The sequence below is a fragment of the Sarcophilus harrisii genome, chromosome 2 (assembly GCF_902635505.1).
Source record: "Sarcophilus harrisii chromosome 2, mSarHar1.11, whole genome shotgun sequence".
Taxonomy (NCBI): Eukaryota; Metazoa; Chordata; class Mammalia; order Dasyuromorphia; family Dasyuridae; genus Sarcophilus; species Sarcophilus harrisii.
In genome coordinates, this window is record NC_045427.1 from 287,858,614 (window position 1) to 287,872,436 (window position 13,823).

General features: G+C 35.9%; 1 protein-coding gene across 6 annotated transcripts in view; it reads right to left on the reverse strand.

Annotated features, from left to right (window-relative positions):
- SPATA7 (spermatogenesis associated 7) overlaps positions 1-11,930 on the reverse strand; it is a 47,238-nt gene extending 35,308 nt beyond the window's left edge. For 2 of the 6 annotated variants that reach the window (XM_031952400.1, XM_031952401.1), the window contains exons 1-4: positions 10,434-10,676; positions 5,183-5,257; positions 3,539-3,634; positions 350-397 (exon numbers count right to left, since the gene is read on the reverse strand). In XM_031952400.1, the coding sequence (XP_031808260.1) occupies positions 350-397; positions 3,539-3,634; positions 5,183-5,257; positions 10,434-10,467 (253 nt within the window). In that variant the 5' untranslated portion in view covers positions 10,468-10,676. Of the gene's footprint in view, positions 1-349; positions 398-3,538; positions 3,635-5,182; positions 5,258-10,433; positions 10,677-11,830 lie in introns of those variants that run through there. The other 4 variants (XM_031952402.1, XM_031952403.1, XM_031952404.1 and 1 more) reach the window with 4 other exon arrangements.
- Between the last annotated feature and the right edge of the window lie 1,893 nt (positions 11,931-13,823).

Below are 13,823 nucleotides of genomic sequence, written 5' to 3' on the forward strand. Positions count from 1 at the left end.
CTTTTCTAATCCCTCTTAAATCTAGTGCCTTAATCTCTCAATAATTTCCTTTTTATGCCGTACTTAGTTTGTATACATATGTTTGCTTCCTCATTGAAGGCACGGAGAGTATTTTCTTTTTTCTGTATCCTTATAGCTTAGTACAGGGCCTGGCAACATGGGAGCTTAATGCTTACAGACATGATAAAACTTGCCCAGAGAGATAAAATGATTTTTATATATGTAGTTAATCTGTGGTTTAATCAAGACAAAGCCTCAGATCTTATGAATCCTAACAATGCTTTTCAAAATGTATGAGCTATATATATAATAATCAATGCTTTTACTAAAAGGCAACAAGATTACTTACATTTAATGCTGGAAGTCATGCTTACTGGCATTGAACAATCTACAACAGCTGAAAAGGAAAAACATGATTTAATAATAATTCTAAGTTGAATATTGGTTAAGTCAGAAAAAGTGCTCAGAAATACTATTTTCTGAAAATTTTAGCAAAATCAAAATCTTCTGGTTTTCCATAGATTATATATCTTCATAAGGTAGTCTGATCAATGCTTAATTTTTTAATGGATTTGAATAATTATTTCAGAATCATCAATAAAATAATTTGTTTATCATTCAGCGTAGTTTACTTTAGGACTTTAAACATCTTAAGACCCATATTTTGGGCAGGTAGATATAGAGTCCTGGGCCTAGAGTCAGGAAAGGTCATCTTTATCTTCCTATAGCCTTAGACACTAGTTATGTGATCCTGGGCAAGTCATTTAACCCTGTTTGTCTTGCTTTCCTCATTTGTAAAATGAGTTGGAGAAGAAAATGGCAAACCAGTCTTGTATCTCTGACAAGAAAACCTCAAATGGATTCATGAAGAGTTGGATATGACTAAAAAGCAACTGAACAAAAACTCATGTTTTAAATGCTTTAGGAATAATATAATTAAATAGTTTATGTTAAAGTTTCATATTCACCACATTTTAAAAGTATATATAGATTTCACAGAAATTCAGAAAGCATCTTAAGATTATCTAGTACAACTCATTTTATGTATGGGGCAATTGTTGTAGATCAGAAAAAGTAAGACATTTGTTCAAGGTCACATCACTTCTTAATGACAGTTGGCATAGGAATCTAGATTTTCCAACTCCTAGTCAGTAATCTTTCCAATTAAAAAATGCATTTTCTTTTAAGGTTTCCATTCTTGAAAATTCTAAATATTTCTTAAACTAGTATTTGAATGCTTAAAAAAAAAAGACAAGGACCATTCAGTAGAAGAGGGAAATTTTGGGGAGAACTAGATCTAACTAACTTTTGGATAGAGGGCAAGATGGAAAATAAAGCCAGAGAAAATGTTATTCTGGAACTGAAAGTTAGCATAGATTAATTTTGATCACAAAGTTAGGACAACAGAAAGTTCAAATATAATGTAAAAGAAGAAGAGCTTTCTTTCTGAATCATAATTAATTTAAAATATTGTAAATGAGCTAGAAAATTAGAATAGCAACAAATTAAAATTCTAAGACATATTTTTAAAAAAACCTGTTTTAGGCCAAAAGTTTTAACAAGTATTGTTTTCAACGAGGATCATTGATTTATACTCTCTTGGCAAAAAGACTGCCTTCATACCCAATATTCCTTAAGATTCCCTATTTATATAAACCCTATTCACATAAAAAAAAAAAAAAAAACCTCATAGGGTTTGGAGATTCAGAGTTGAAAAGGACCTCAAAAGTTCAATAGAACAACTCCCTCATTCCAGAGATGAAGAAACTGAAACTCAGGGATAACAATCTGCCCAAGATGATCCTGGGAGAGAGAGTCAGAGGTACATCTGGGACCAAATCCTGACTCTAGGGCCAGGACTTTTTCAATTGTACCAATTTCCAGTTATAGACAGTTAAAAGAAACACAAGAAGACATAAGATATTAAATTTAATTAAAAAGTAAAAAGGGCGATATTCAGTTACACAGAAGGAGCTGATCCCCAGAACAGTGTTCTCCAAACTAATATGGTTGTGAAACCTTTTGGGATTTAAGCAAACCCTATATTCTGGTGTCAGGAATCTGGGGAGATGGAAAACCTGCTGAACAAAGTTGAGGAAATTTTGATGTAAAAAAAAATTGGACCTATTTTTGTATCCCCTCAAATTCAGCACATAATAAATAATTCTGAGGTATTCATAATCTTAAGCTTAACATTTCACAGAGCAATAATTCTTGATAAAAATAATTAAAATTTCTATGGCTCTTTAGGTATACAAAGCACTTTCCTTACAACAATCCAGCAAATTAGATAGTATAAAAGTATTATTATACCCTTTTTTACAAATTGGGAAGATAAGGCTAAGGCAGTAAAGCACCCTGAGTCATACAGCTAAGTAAGTATCAGAGGTATAATTGAGGACAGATCTTTATCTACTACTCCCTGCTGTTGCTTCTACATAAAATCTTCCTATAAATCACCATTCATAATGTACAGAATGAGAGGGTTTAAAACAATACGGTTTTCAAAATTCAAACTGAAAGTCAGTCAGAAATAAAGGGAAAATGGCTTGATGCCAGAAAAAATATTTGCCGTGAAGTCAAATCAAAGAATGTTAGCGCCAGAACCGATCATAGAGGTGATCTAATGCAGGTCCCTCATTTTGCAGATGAGGAAAATCTTAGGACCTAACGTCTCCAGGGCCACACAACAAGCTATTAGGAAAGCCAGGATTATGAGAGTTTTGTAGATTATTACATTATAGGAAGCTCAGTTCCAAATATGCAGATGAGACTAGACATTAAAGTCATAGAAAAAAGTGTGTAAGATCAGAAATAAAAAACTTTATAAAAATAGATTATTTTTAGATAATGAATCAGTTGTGTCTGAAAATGACAGATTAAAAAGTATGTACAATGGTTCTAAGAGCATCAGAGAATACTATACAGTAATCTTTTAGTCAATGATGATAAAACAAAGAACACTTTTGGTTATTTAAAGTAAAAAAGTACAATAGCTGAAAAAAAGCAATATTCATAATTCAGCAAAATATGATTGAAGAAAATAATCATCAAAGGATCTTATATTTACAAAAATATTCATAAAGTTCAATTTTGAGGAGTGAAAATGTAATATAAAGAACATGAATTTTTATGACTAATTTAAAAACAGGCTTTTGAGACTACTTCTCTACTCCCAATCAAAAACAAAAAAGTAAATTTGCAAATATTTGGTATACAGAAATCAAAAATGAAATGCTACAGAGATAAATCTAAATAAGGTAATTAAAAAAAGGACATTCAGGGCTGTATTACCTTTCAAATATAGATTAAAGGCCAGTTTTATGGAAAAATGCATAAATATACTAAATTAGGGCTTTAGTGATTTGAAAAAAAAATTTTAAGTTAGATGTTAACTTAAATTATCTCAGCTAGAAGCTGAACCAATCACGTGAATCTTTCTACAACCCAATTTACCTGTTTTTGCTATAGATAGATTCTAATAAGAACTGAAGGAGCTAAAATTGTGTGTAGAAGGTTCATATATACACATTTTTACCTTTGGCTGAAAGGATTTTATTATAGTGAACAGCCATGTGATTCTTGATCAGGTAGAGAGTACTTAGTCTGAGAGAGGAGGAGTCAGTGCAAAAAGCTATAAAATTAAAACACATTTGATCATTACATATTTCATTCTATTAAAAAATGATCAAGACATTAGATAAACAAAGTAATAGTTATTGATAAGCAAGATTATCCCCATCAATCATTATTAAATATAATTAAGTAGACACCAAGAAAGTAAACTATGTGATTTGAACTTTGCTGACTTCAGATAAGATGTTAACCAATGAGATGCAACTTTTTCCAGAGAGCACACAAGAATTCTGAGAAAAGATAAACAGGCATTTCAGATTCCATTCCTTGTAAAACACTGTTTCCTTACATCTTCAATACGAAATCTTCTTAAGAGTTCTTAATTTCCTAACTAAAAGAGCTTACTTAACTTTATATTTGATAATAAGATAACATTTTTCTCATACTTCATTCCTTACGTCTGAAACAAAAAACCAAAGAAAATAAACCCTAAGACAACTTATATCAAAGACCCTACTATGACTATGATTTAAAAACTACTACTACATTCATCAATTTAATAATGCCTTGTTTACAAATCTACTATGCTATGTTATTATAAAGTACCAACAGCAATCCATTCAAATTCCACAAAGGTACAATTCCCAAATTTCACCCAAACCATTTAAAAAACATCCTCTAACACCCTTTCATACACATTAATGAAAATATGTAGTTTTTAAGACTATCTTTAAAATTTTGAATTTCAAACAAAATGATTATTTTCCCAAAGTTCAAGATTATAAGCTTTTATTTGCAAATAGACCATGAAAAGGCAAAGCAAGAAATTTGAAGGTGCAACTAAAAAAGTCTCATCCTCCTCCTCTTTCCTATTCTTGTAACAAAGAATTTATTTTCTATTATTTGGTTGAGAACGTACTCATTTGTAATTCAAGCACTATAACATAAACAACTCACAAAATATAAATTTGCCTTGATGGTAAAAATGAAGAAAATAATTTTAGTTCTACTCAATACTTTCTTAATAAAGAATTACAAGAAAAAAACATCAAATATCCTTCTCATTCAAGGGGGGTAGGTTTCAGAGACCCTAGTAAACAAGGCAAATCTATGATTATTATTTTATTGACAATGTTTCCTAACAAATCTTTTTTCCAATCTCCTTTGCTATTTCTAATTAACTACATCAGGGAAAAGGCACAATAAAATGTTAACACAGAATTAAAATTATTCTATGCTATCTATTAATCTGCATTTAAATAAGGAAGGCATGCTTTCAACTAAGGATTATATGTAGGCAGCATCAATAACAGCCAGCAGGAAGCAGGGAAATTGGGGTGAATTAACCATGGGTGCAGAGTGTAGTAGAATTTGTATTGTTTTTAACATTTGAAATATTTGAAAAATTGAATCTTTGAAACTGAAAGTTTTTCTATAAATATCTAAAAATAGTTACCAACTTTGCCAAAAGACACATTAGATAAGTAACTTTCATTAAGTGAAATGACTTTGAAACCATGCAGTTTACCATGAATATACAAGTGACACACGGAAATATGGCCCAACCTTTTAATGAAACATTCATTAGCCAGTATTTTTCACTTACCATTACTTTTTATGCTTAAGTGTCCTGTAAATGGGCTTGATGGATCATATCTGGGCATGGCAAGGTTTGTTCTGACTTTTAACAAAAATGTGACAATTAGAACAGAGGAAAAATTTCTGACAAAGGATATAATATGGAGAATAATTTTAAGTCACAATTTGTTTATTTAACTAAAATAGCAGACTGCAATTTTGAGTATTTTACAAGATTGCATTATTGACATAAGTTTTCTTGGACCATCATCAATCATGATTCTGTGGCACTTATTTTTAGTATTATATTTTAAGACTTTATATGCTTCATGTGAAATGAGAAAGATGTTATTTAATTGGAAAAATATTTATTAAACTTTTTTTGTGTCGAGTAGCTGTGCTAGGCACTGAGAATATACAAATGTGGGGATATTGTCTCAAGAAGTTTGAAGGATTTATTACATACAAAAATAAATATATAATATATAGAAAATAATAAGATCAAAGGAAAGATCCACAATATAGTGACAAAACATGAAGAAAAGATCCTGTTCAGATTGCTAACGGGGAATTGTTGGAATTCAGAGAGGTCTTCATAGAGATTATACCCAAGCTTGGAGCTTAAGAGAAGTGGATTCCATCAAATGGGATTAAAGGAACCTATTTCAAGGAAGGAAATGAAGGTCAAGATTGAAAAACACCTATAAGTCCAATTTGGACTTGAACAATAGTATTCTATGTATAATATGTAAATGTATAGTAAGTGAAACAGTGTAATGGAGTTACATATGGAAAGCTTTTAACCAATCAATACAACACCCTACTATGTGTCAGGCACTGTGTTAAATGTTAGAGATAAAAATATAAACAATTTCTGCTGTCAAGGAGCTAATAGTCTTAACAGGAGCTGGGAAGGACAGGCCCTTGGTACAGGACATGACCAAGAGTACAAAAGAAGTCCAAAAGTTACACACCTGGGGGGAAATGAGAGAAAGCTCTGCTGACGTTCATTTTTGAACAGAGGCCCTGACAATTAGTCAAAGGAGCCAATCAGAGAGGCAAGAGCTTCAGTAATCCTGACTGCTAGGCTGAGTTTGCAGTTATGCTAGAGGCTATAGGGAAAGTTTTTGAACAGGGTAATGACATGGTAAGATCTGTGCACGTAGAAGATTAACTTGGCAGCTATGTTGGAAGAGGAGAGAGATAAGAGGTAAGGAAGATCAGCTGGAAGATGAAATAGGCTGAAGAGGAGTTGAGGAGGGTGCTTTAAAAGGAAAACATGGAAATGAGATATTTCAGAGAGAATTGATAGTACTTACAAACTAATAATATATGAAAGAGAAAGAAGAGTCAAAGATGGCGTTATCATGGGGCTGCAAGGTTATAAATCATTCTTAAGTACATGGCAAATTTATATTTGTATGCAGAGGAAGGATCACAGATTTAAAACTGCAAAGTTTATATTTGGAACTCACAAAGTACCATCTCATGAAAGGATGCGGAAACCAAGGCCCAAGTTCATAGTTAAAAGCTGAACTGAGGTCTTCTAATTCTGCCTCCAACTCTAGCACTTTTTCCATTCTACCACAATGCCTCCCCGTCCCGCTACTGCTAATAGAAAAAGTGAGTGGAAATGATAAACCATTTTCTAAAGAAAACTGGAGGAAATGGAATCATAGGCACAAGAGCACAGGGATTGGCTCGGGAGAGCACTATTTCAGTGTGAGTTTTTTTTTTTTTTTTTTTTTTGGCAAGGCAAATTGGGGTTAAGTGACTTGCCTAGGTTAAGTGAGGTCACATTTGAACTCAGATCCTCCTGACTTCAGGGCCAGTCTATGCACTACACCATCTAGCTACCCTTCAGTGTGAGATTGTAGACAAAGATGTTACTAATGCAAAATGACCAAGAAGTCAGTTGTAAAAAGCTGAAGCATACTTGCTAAAAAAAATGTAGGGGAAAAAAGTTTAAAATAGGACACAGATGCAAAAAGGAAAGTGATAGAGGGAAATCATGTCAAGATGGTAGCTTCAGAGTAAAGCGCAGAAGGCAGATTTTAACATGGGAAAAAGACAAGACTAGAGCTATAAAATTTTCACAAATGGGGCAGGGGTTTGGTAATAATATATCAAAGAGGTAGAGAGAAATTAGATAACCTCAGGCAGAAAAAAGGAGTGAAGTTACTAGAAGTATTCACTGTTAACCTTAGTTTTTACTAAAAACTAGATTTGTACCCAGGTTTTTTCTTCTTCCATACAATAAAAAAGAGGGTTGCCAATGGCAGTTGTTTGAATTGAAAGAACAACAACAGACTAAGAATAGGGTGGACTAAGAAGGATCTGTAAAGGGGAATGCAAAAGGATGTTTTGAAAGGAACTATTTAGTACTTTAAACTCATCTAAGGCATTCTTAATTACACAATTAATGTAAACTGTATGTATATTTCAATAATACATTTCTTTTACCTTGAAATGTTGTACAACTTAGTTGTTGCTAGATCTCAGAGAATTGTACTCCCATAAAAAGTCAAATGGGAGAGAATTCCATTTATTCAATGTATTTATGGGCAATTTAGCACTTCAAGCTAGTTCTGTAAGAGAATGTCTAAGATGTGATAGGTCACACAAAGAAAAAAAGGCGTCAAAATCATCCTTTGAAAAAGGTTTTTATTTAAATTTTGGGAAAGCATTAAAAATTATGCTTTGAAATGCTTAAAGATTCCTTCTTAATAAACTGTGATGGAAAGTTAAAAAAATTAAAGTTTTAAAATTTATATATTAATTTTTACATTTTGTTGATTTTACTTTTATTGTTTATGACTTCTTAATAATTTGTGACATATGGCAAATGTGCCAATATATATTGTATGGAATTTTAAAATTCTGAAATCAATAACAATCTGATATACATATACTTACATATATATATATATATAGTATATCCCCCTTTCCTCAAAGGGTATAAATTCAGCAAGCGAAGAGAGTATTTAATTTTTTCCTTCATATCCTTAGCATCAGCCATAGTGCTTTATATATAGTTATGTGCTTAATGTTTGTTAAACTGAATCATTTATATGGCAAACTGAGTAAAAACTAATTTTATTGGTTATATTATTAGAAGCATTCCTTTTAGTTTGAATTTTTCATTCAATAATCAAATATTAAAAACTACTGTAGGCACAAAAATATGCAAAATAGGACACATGGTTCTTTTACAAAGAGAGAACAAAACTCAAAAATCATAAAAGCACTTATTTAAGGAAAAGATGTTCACAATCGTGTTATTTTTTTAAAAAACTATCTGCACTTTAAGATTGTCTATGCTTAGATATACATGTATACACATTATATATATATATATATATATAAATAATATGTATGTTTAGCACCCAATTTATTGCTCAATTATTATTTTCTAACACGATGAACAAAGATCATTTGTTATCAAATGTTTATGAGATTTCGAAGCAGAATCAAGCATTTTCATCCAAAGGTAGGTACTCTTTCAAATCAAGACAAAATGAAGACCAAAAAACACTAGATATTGCCTTAAGATCTGGAATGAATTCTCTCTTGACTGCAAAATACTTGGACTGAAAATGACCTTAGTAGGTGGTTCAGAGTTCTGCATCGACCAGTTCCAGTTTATCTGAGCAAAGACAAACTGGTATGTTTTGAGAAGAGAAAGAAGGTAGGAGTAGAAAATTCATTGCTTGGAGTAAAGTGGATGTTCACATACTCTTAAAGTCATAAGAAAATAGATTTTATTGGTTCTTACTCTTGGAATCCATGAACTTATTAAAAAAATTTTTTATATACATTGTTTCCTTTGTAATCCTATGTATTTTATTTTATGCATTTAAAAACATTCCAAAAAGTTGTCTATGGGTTTCATCAGACTGCCAAAACACTGCCATGACATACAAAATGACTACTGTTCTAGTTGAACCCTCATCTTTTACAGTTAAGGAAACCGAGGTTTAGAGAGGAGGCTGAGTGCAATAGATGGAGTGCTGGATTTGAAGTCGGCCAGACCAGATTTCAAATCCTGTCTCACACTTACCTGGCTGTGTGACCCTGGGCAAAGAGGTCAATTAACTTTCCTCAGGCTGTTTCCTCATCTGCAAAAGGGTTTAAAACACTATCTCCTAGACTTACACGAACTGATGCTGAGTGAAATGAGCAGGACCAGGAGATCATTATATACTTCAACAACAATACTATATGATGACCAGTTCTGATGGACCAGGCCATCCTCAGCAACGAGATCAACCAAATCATTTCCAATGGAGCAGTAATGAACTGAACCAACTACGCCCAGAGAAAGAACTCTGGGAGATGACTAAAAACCATTACATTGAATTCCCAATCCCTATATTTATGCACACCTGCATTTTTGATTTCCTTCACAGGCTAATTGTACAATATTTCAGAGTCTGATTCTTTTTCTACAGCAAAATAACGTTTTGGTCATGTATACTTATTGTGTATCTAATTTATATTTTAATATATTTAACATCTACTGGTCATCCTGCCATCTGGGGAGGGGGGGGGGTAAGAGGTGAAAAATTGGAACAAGAGGTTTGGCAATTGTTAATGCTGTAAAGTTACCCATGCATATATCCTGTAAATAAAAGGCTATTAAAAAACAAACAAACAAACAAACAAAAAAAAAAAACACCATCTCCTACCCTCACACCTTAGTTTTGAGTAACACGTGTAAAACACTTTGCAAACCTTAAAGCGTGTGTAAATGCTGGCCACCCCGACCCCAGACTCCAAGGCCGAGATTCAAAATCAGATTTCCTAGCTCCAAATCCACGTCTCTTTCCATCACTACACCTTGCTGCCTTTCCCAAGGGTTAGCTGCTCCAGCCTAACAGCATCGCATTACCCCAAGACCACAGTTCAGAGACAGAAAGCGGTCCTCTGACAAATGGCCAAAAAAAAAAAAAAAAAAAAGGAGGGAGGGTATAATTCAACTCCCCCCGAGGGGAACCACGTGGAAGCATCACGGACGTAACATTTTTGACGTTGTTAGAGAAATCCTCAGGAGTCATCTATCCCGATTCCGTTTTTTACAGGGGAGGAAAGGAGCCTTTCAGGGACGCTGCGTAACCAGAGGGCGGCGTACCCCTGGAGGAAAGGTGCGACCGTGGGAGGAGGCTGGAGGTGACTAGCAGCCGGGGAGGAGAAGAGTGGGGTCCAAGCCCCCCCAGAAAGGCGACCCCGCCCTCCCCCGAGCTTTCACCCCGCGCCCCCCAGCAGGGCGGCCCCTTTACCTCTCCGGGGGTTGTCCTGGTTCTTTCCTCCCATAGTCTCCCCTTACTGCCGCTGCGAGAATACGCTGGGCCTCCCCTCTCCCCGCCCACGACGGTCGATCCCCGGGCCTGGCCCAGCCCTCCCACCCGGCTCCACCCTCCCGCGGCGGTGGTGATGGCGGTGGCGGCGGCGGCGGAGGCGGAGGCGGCGGCGGCGGCGGCGACTACGGCTACGGAAGCCGAGGAAGAGGAAGCCGGGTAGAGCTTCAGTCGCCCCGGGTGACAGTCGTCAGGCGGGTTGCTAAGGCGCTTTTGTGGCTGGGATTTGTGGCGTCACCACGCAGAGCAGGGAGATTCTGCGGGTCTTCGGGGGGGGGGGGGCAGGATTATGACGCTAGAAAAGAAGAGGGCGGAGCCCAAAACAAGGGGGAGGAGGCGGAGGAGGGGTTGGCGGAGGCGGGGGGGAGGAGGCGGAGGAGGGGTTGGCGGAGGCGGGGGGGAGGAGGCGGAGGAGGGGTTGGCGGAGGCGGGGAGGCGGAGCCAAGTAGGAGGCAGGGCGCTGCTGCTCCTTTTGGTGGCGCAGAAGAGAGCTTAGCGCGCTCTCTTGTCTCCCAAGCGCTCTCTCTTGTCTCCCAAGCGCTCTCTCTTGTCTCCCAAGCGCGCTCTCTTGTCTCCCGGCCCTCTGAGCGGCGCACGTAGTCGGGGTGATGCTCAAGAGCTAGCTGGCGGCTCTTCTGCTGCCCTGAGACGCTGCCGGCCCCCCCAGAGAAGCCTCCTGTTACGGGCAGGAAAGCCAACGCTCAGGAACTTGGGCTTTCTCTATACAAGGAGGGGGGCTGATGGTTCCATCTGGCGCCTCTCCCTGGGGCCCAGAAAAAGTCCGGGGCAGACGCCGCTGAGGTCATAGTAACCGAGAGCCAACTTCGCATAAGTAAATTCACGACGCGGCCGCAAGGTTCTCAGATGAGTTAAATAAAACGCAAGAGATTTAAATATGGCAGGCTCACAGTAAGGCTTTCACATTCACTAAAAAAATCATGACCATGATTATATACGTGCGTACACATATGTGTGTGTGTTCGTGTAAAAGCAATACCTGGCAGTATAAATTATGCATCTTGAATATAAATGTTAGGTTTGAGTCATGTTCTAAAGACTGAACTTCCGAATTTACTTTGATTTTGAATGAATGATGCATGCCTGGAGGAAGAATTTGAATCAGGTTGACTCATGGAAAACATCATTAAGAAATTTATATTTAGCACCTGGGACACATTTTCACAAGTGAAGGTCCTAGTTCTTAAACTTTGAATATCTACTCAAAATGTGGAATTAAAGTATTTAATGAATTAACATAGTAAGAAAAGTAGCAATAAAACACTTCTCCACAAATAACTATATCATCAGTGAGACATTACCTGGAATCATAGGCATGGAGCAATATTCATGCAAGGGACATGTGTCCAGTGCACATGTGAGAAGAGCCCATTGTACATGACACATTTTTTGCTAGAGCACATAAGGGGGCAATTCACTTATATTGCAGGGCTGCCCAAATCATCACTCTGCTGCATCAGGTCTGCTCCCTACTCTCTTATGACACAAAGTCCTTGCCAGGCAAATGCTCCCAGTAAGTCTTTTGTGAGGACAGATGATTGAATCCTGCTGGATGTATTGCTCTGCTGGACATATATGATTGTTATAACCTTTTTCTCCAAAATCTGCCTCAAAATGGAGTTCAACCCTCAAGTGCTACCTCTTCCCCCCAAAGATGTCATTATGTATTTGTGCAGCAATTTAGATTGTGGCTAGAGTTCTAGGCCTGGAATAAGAGAGGCCTGAGTTCAAATTCAGCAGCCTTATTTACTAACTCTGGACAAGTCATTTAACCCAGTTGAGCCTCAGTTTCTCAGCTGTAAGATGAACTGAAAGAGGAAATGGCAAACCACTCCAGTGGTTTCACTATTTGACAAAAACTGCTAGGAAAACTGGAAAATAGTAGGGCAGAAACTAGGAATAAACCACATATGGACTGTTTGTGTCTGACCTGTAGTAGAGCCTTCTGAACTTGTATCAGTCTGATCAGTCACAATCAGATACACTGTATATTGACTTCAACATAGTGATTACAATAACCAACATGGTTTATCAAAATATGGTCAAAATGAATATATGCTTTAGATATCTTGAGATGACACCATAAGCAAATTAAGAAAGCATGGAATATTTACCTGTTACATCTATGGATAAGGGAAGAATTTAGGGTCAAACAAAATATAAAGAGCATTACAAAATATTAAATGGTTAATTAATTAAAATTTAAAACAAAAAATTTTAATACAATAATTTAATATGATTAAGTATTAAATTATTGTATTAAAATTAAAAAAAAAGATTTTTGCACAAACATCAATGCAACCAAAATTAGAAGGAAAACAAAAGTAGGAAGCAAGTTTCTGATAAAGGTCTTATTTCTCAAATATATAGAGAACCAAGTCAAATTTATAAGAATGCATATTATTTTCTAATTGAAAAATGGTCAAAAAATATGAATAAGCAATTTTCAGACAATTCAAAACTATTGATAGTCATATGAAAAATTCTCTAAATCAGTGTCAATTAGAGAAATGCAAATTAAAACAGCTCTTTCATAGCTATCAAATTGGCTAATATGACAGAAAAAGAAAATGTTAAATGATGGAGGGGATGGTGAAAAGTAGGACATTAATGTAAGGTTGTTACTGTTTATCCTTTGTGCCCAAAGAGGACCATGACATCAGGGCAATGATGCCATGAAGCGCAAGTGAATTTGATTTAAATGGGGGAGGTTGTGTAGTTGTGAACTGAATCAACCATTCTGGAGAGCAATTTGGAACTATGTCCAAAGGGCTATAAAACTGCAAATCCTTTGATTCAGCAATACCACTACTAGGTTTATAGCTCAAAGAGGAAAAACAAAAGGTATTGGGGAGGTGGAGAGAAAAATCTATTTATATAAAAATATAACAGTACCAGCTAGAAATTGGACATTGAATGGATGCCCATCAATTGGAGAATGGCTGGGTAAATTGTGATATATGAATGTTATGGAAAATTATTGTTCTGTAAGAAATGACCAGCAGGATGGCTTGGAGAGACTTACATGAACTGAGGGTAAGTGAAATGAGCAGAACCAGGAGATCATTATACACTTCAACAATACTACATGAGGATCAATTCTGATGGAAGTAGGTATCTTTGGCAATGAGAAGATCCAATTCAGTTCCAATTGATCAATGATGAACAGAACCAGCTACACCCAGAGAAAGAACACTGGGAAATGAATGTGGACTGCTTGCATTTTTGTTTTTCTTCCAAGTTTATTTTTACCTTTTTATATCCGTTTTTCTTGTGCAACAAGAGCTGTATAAA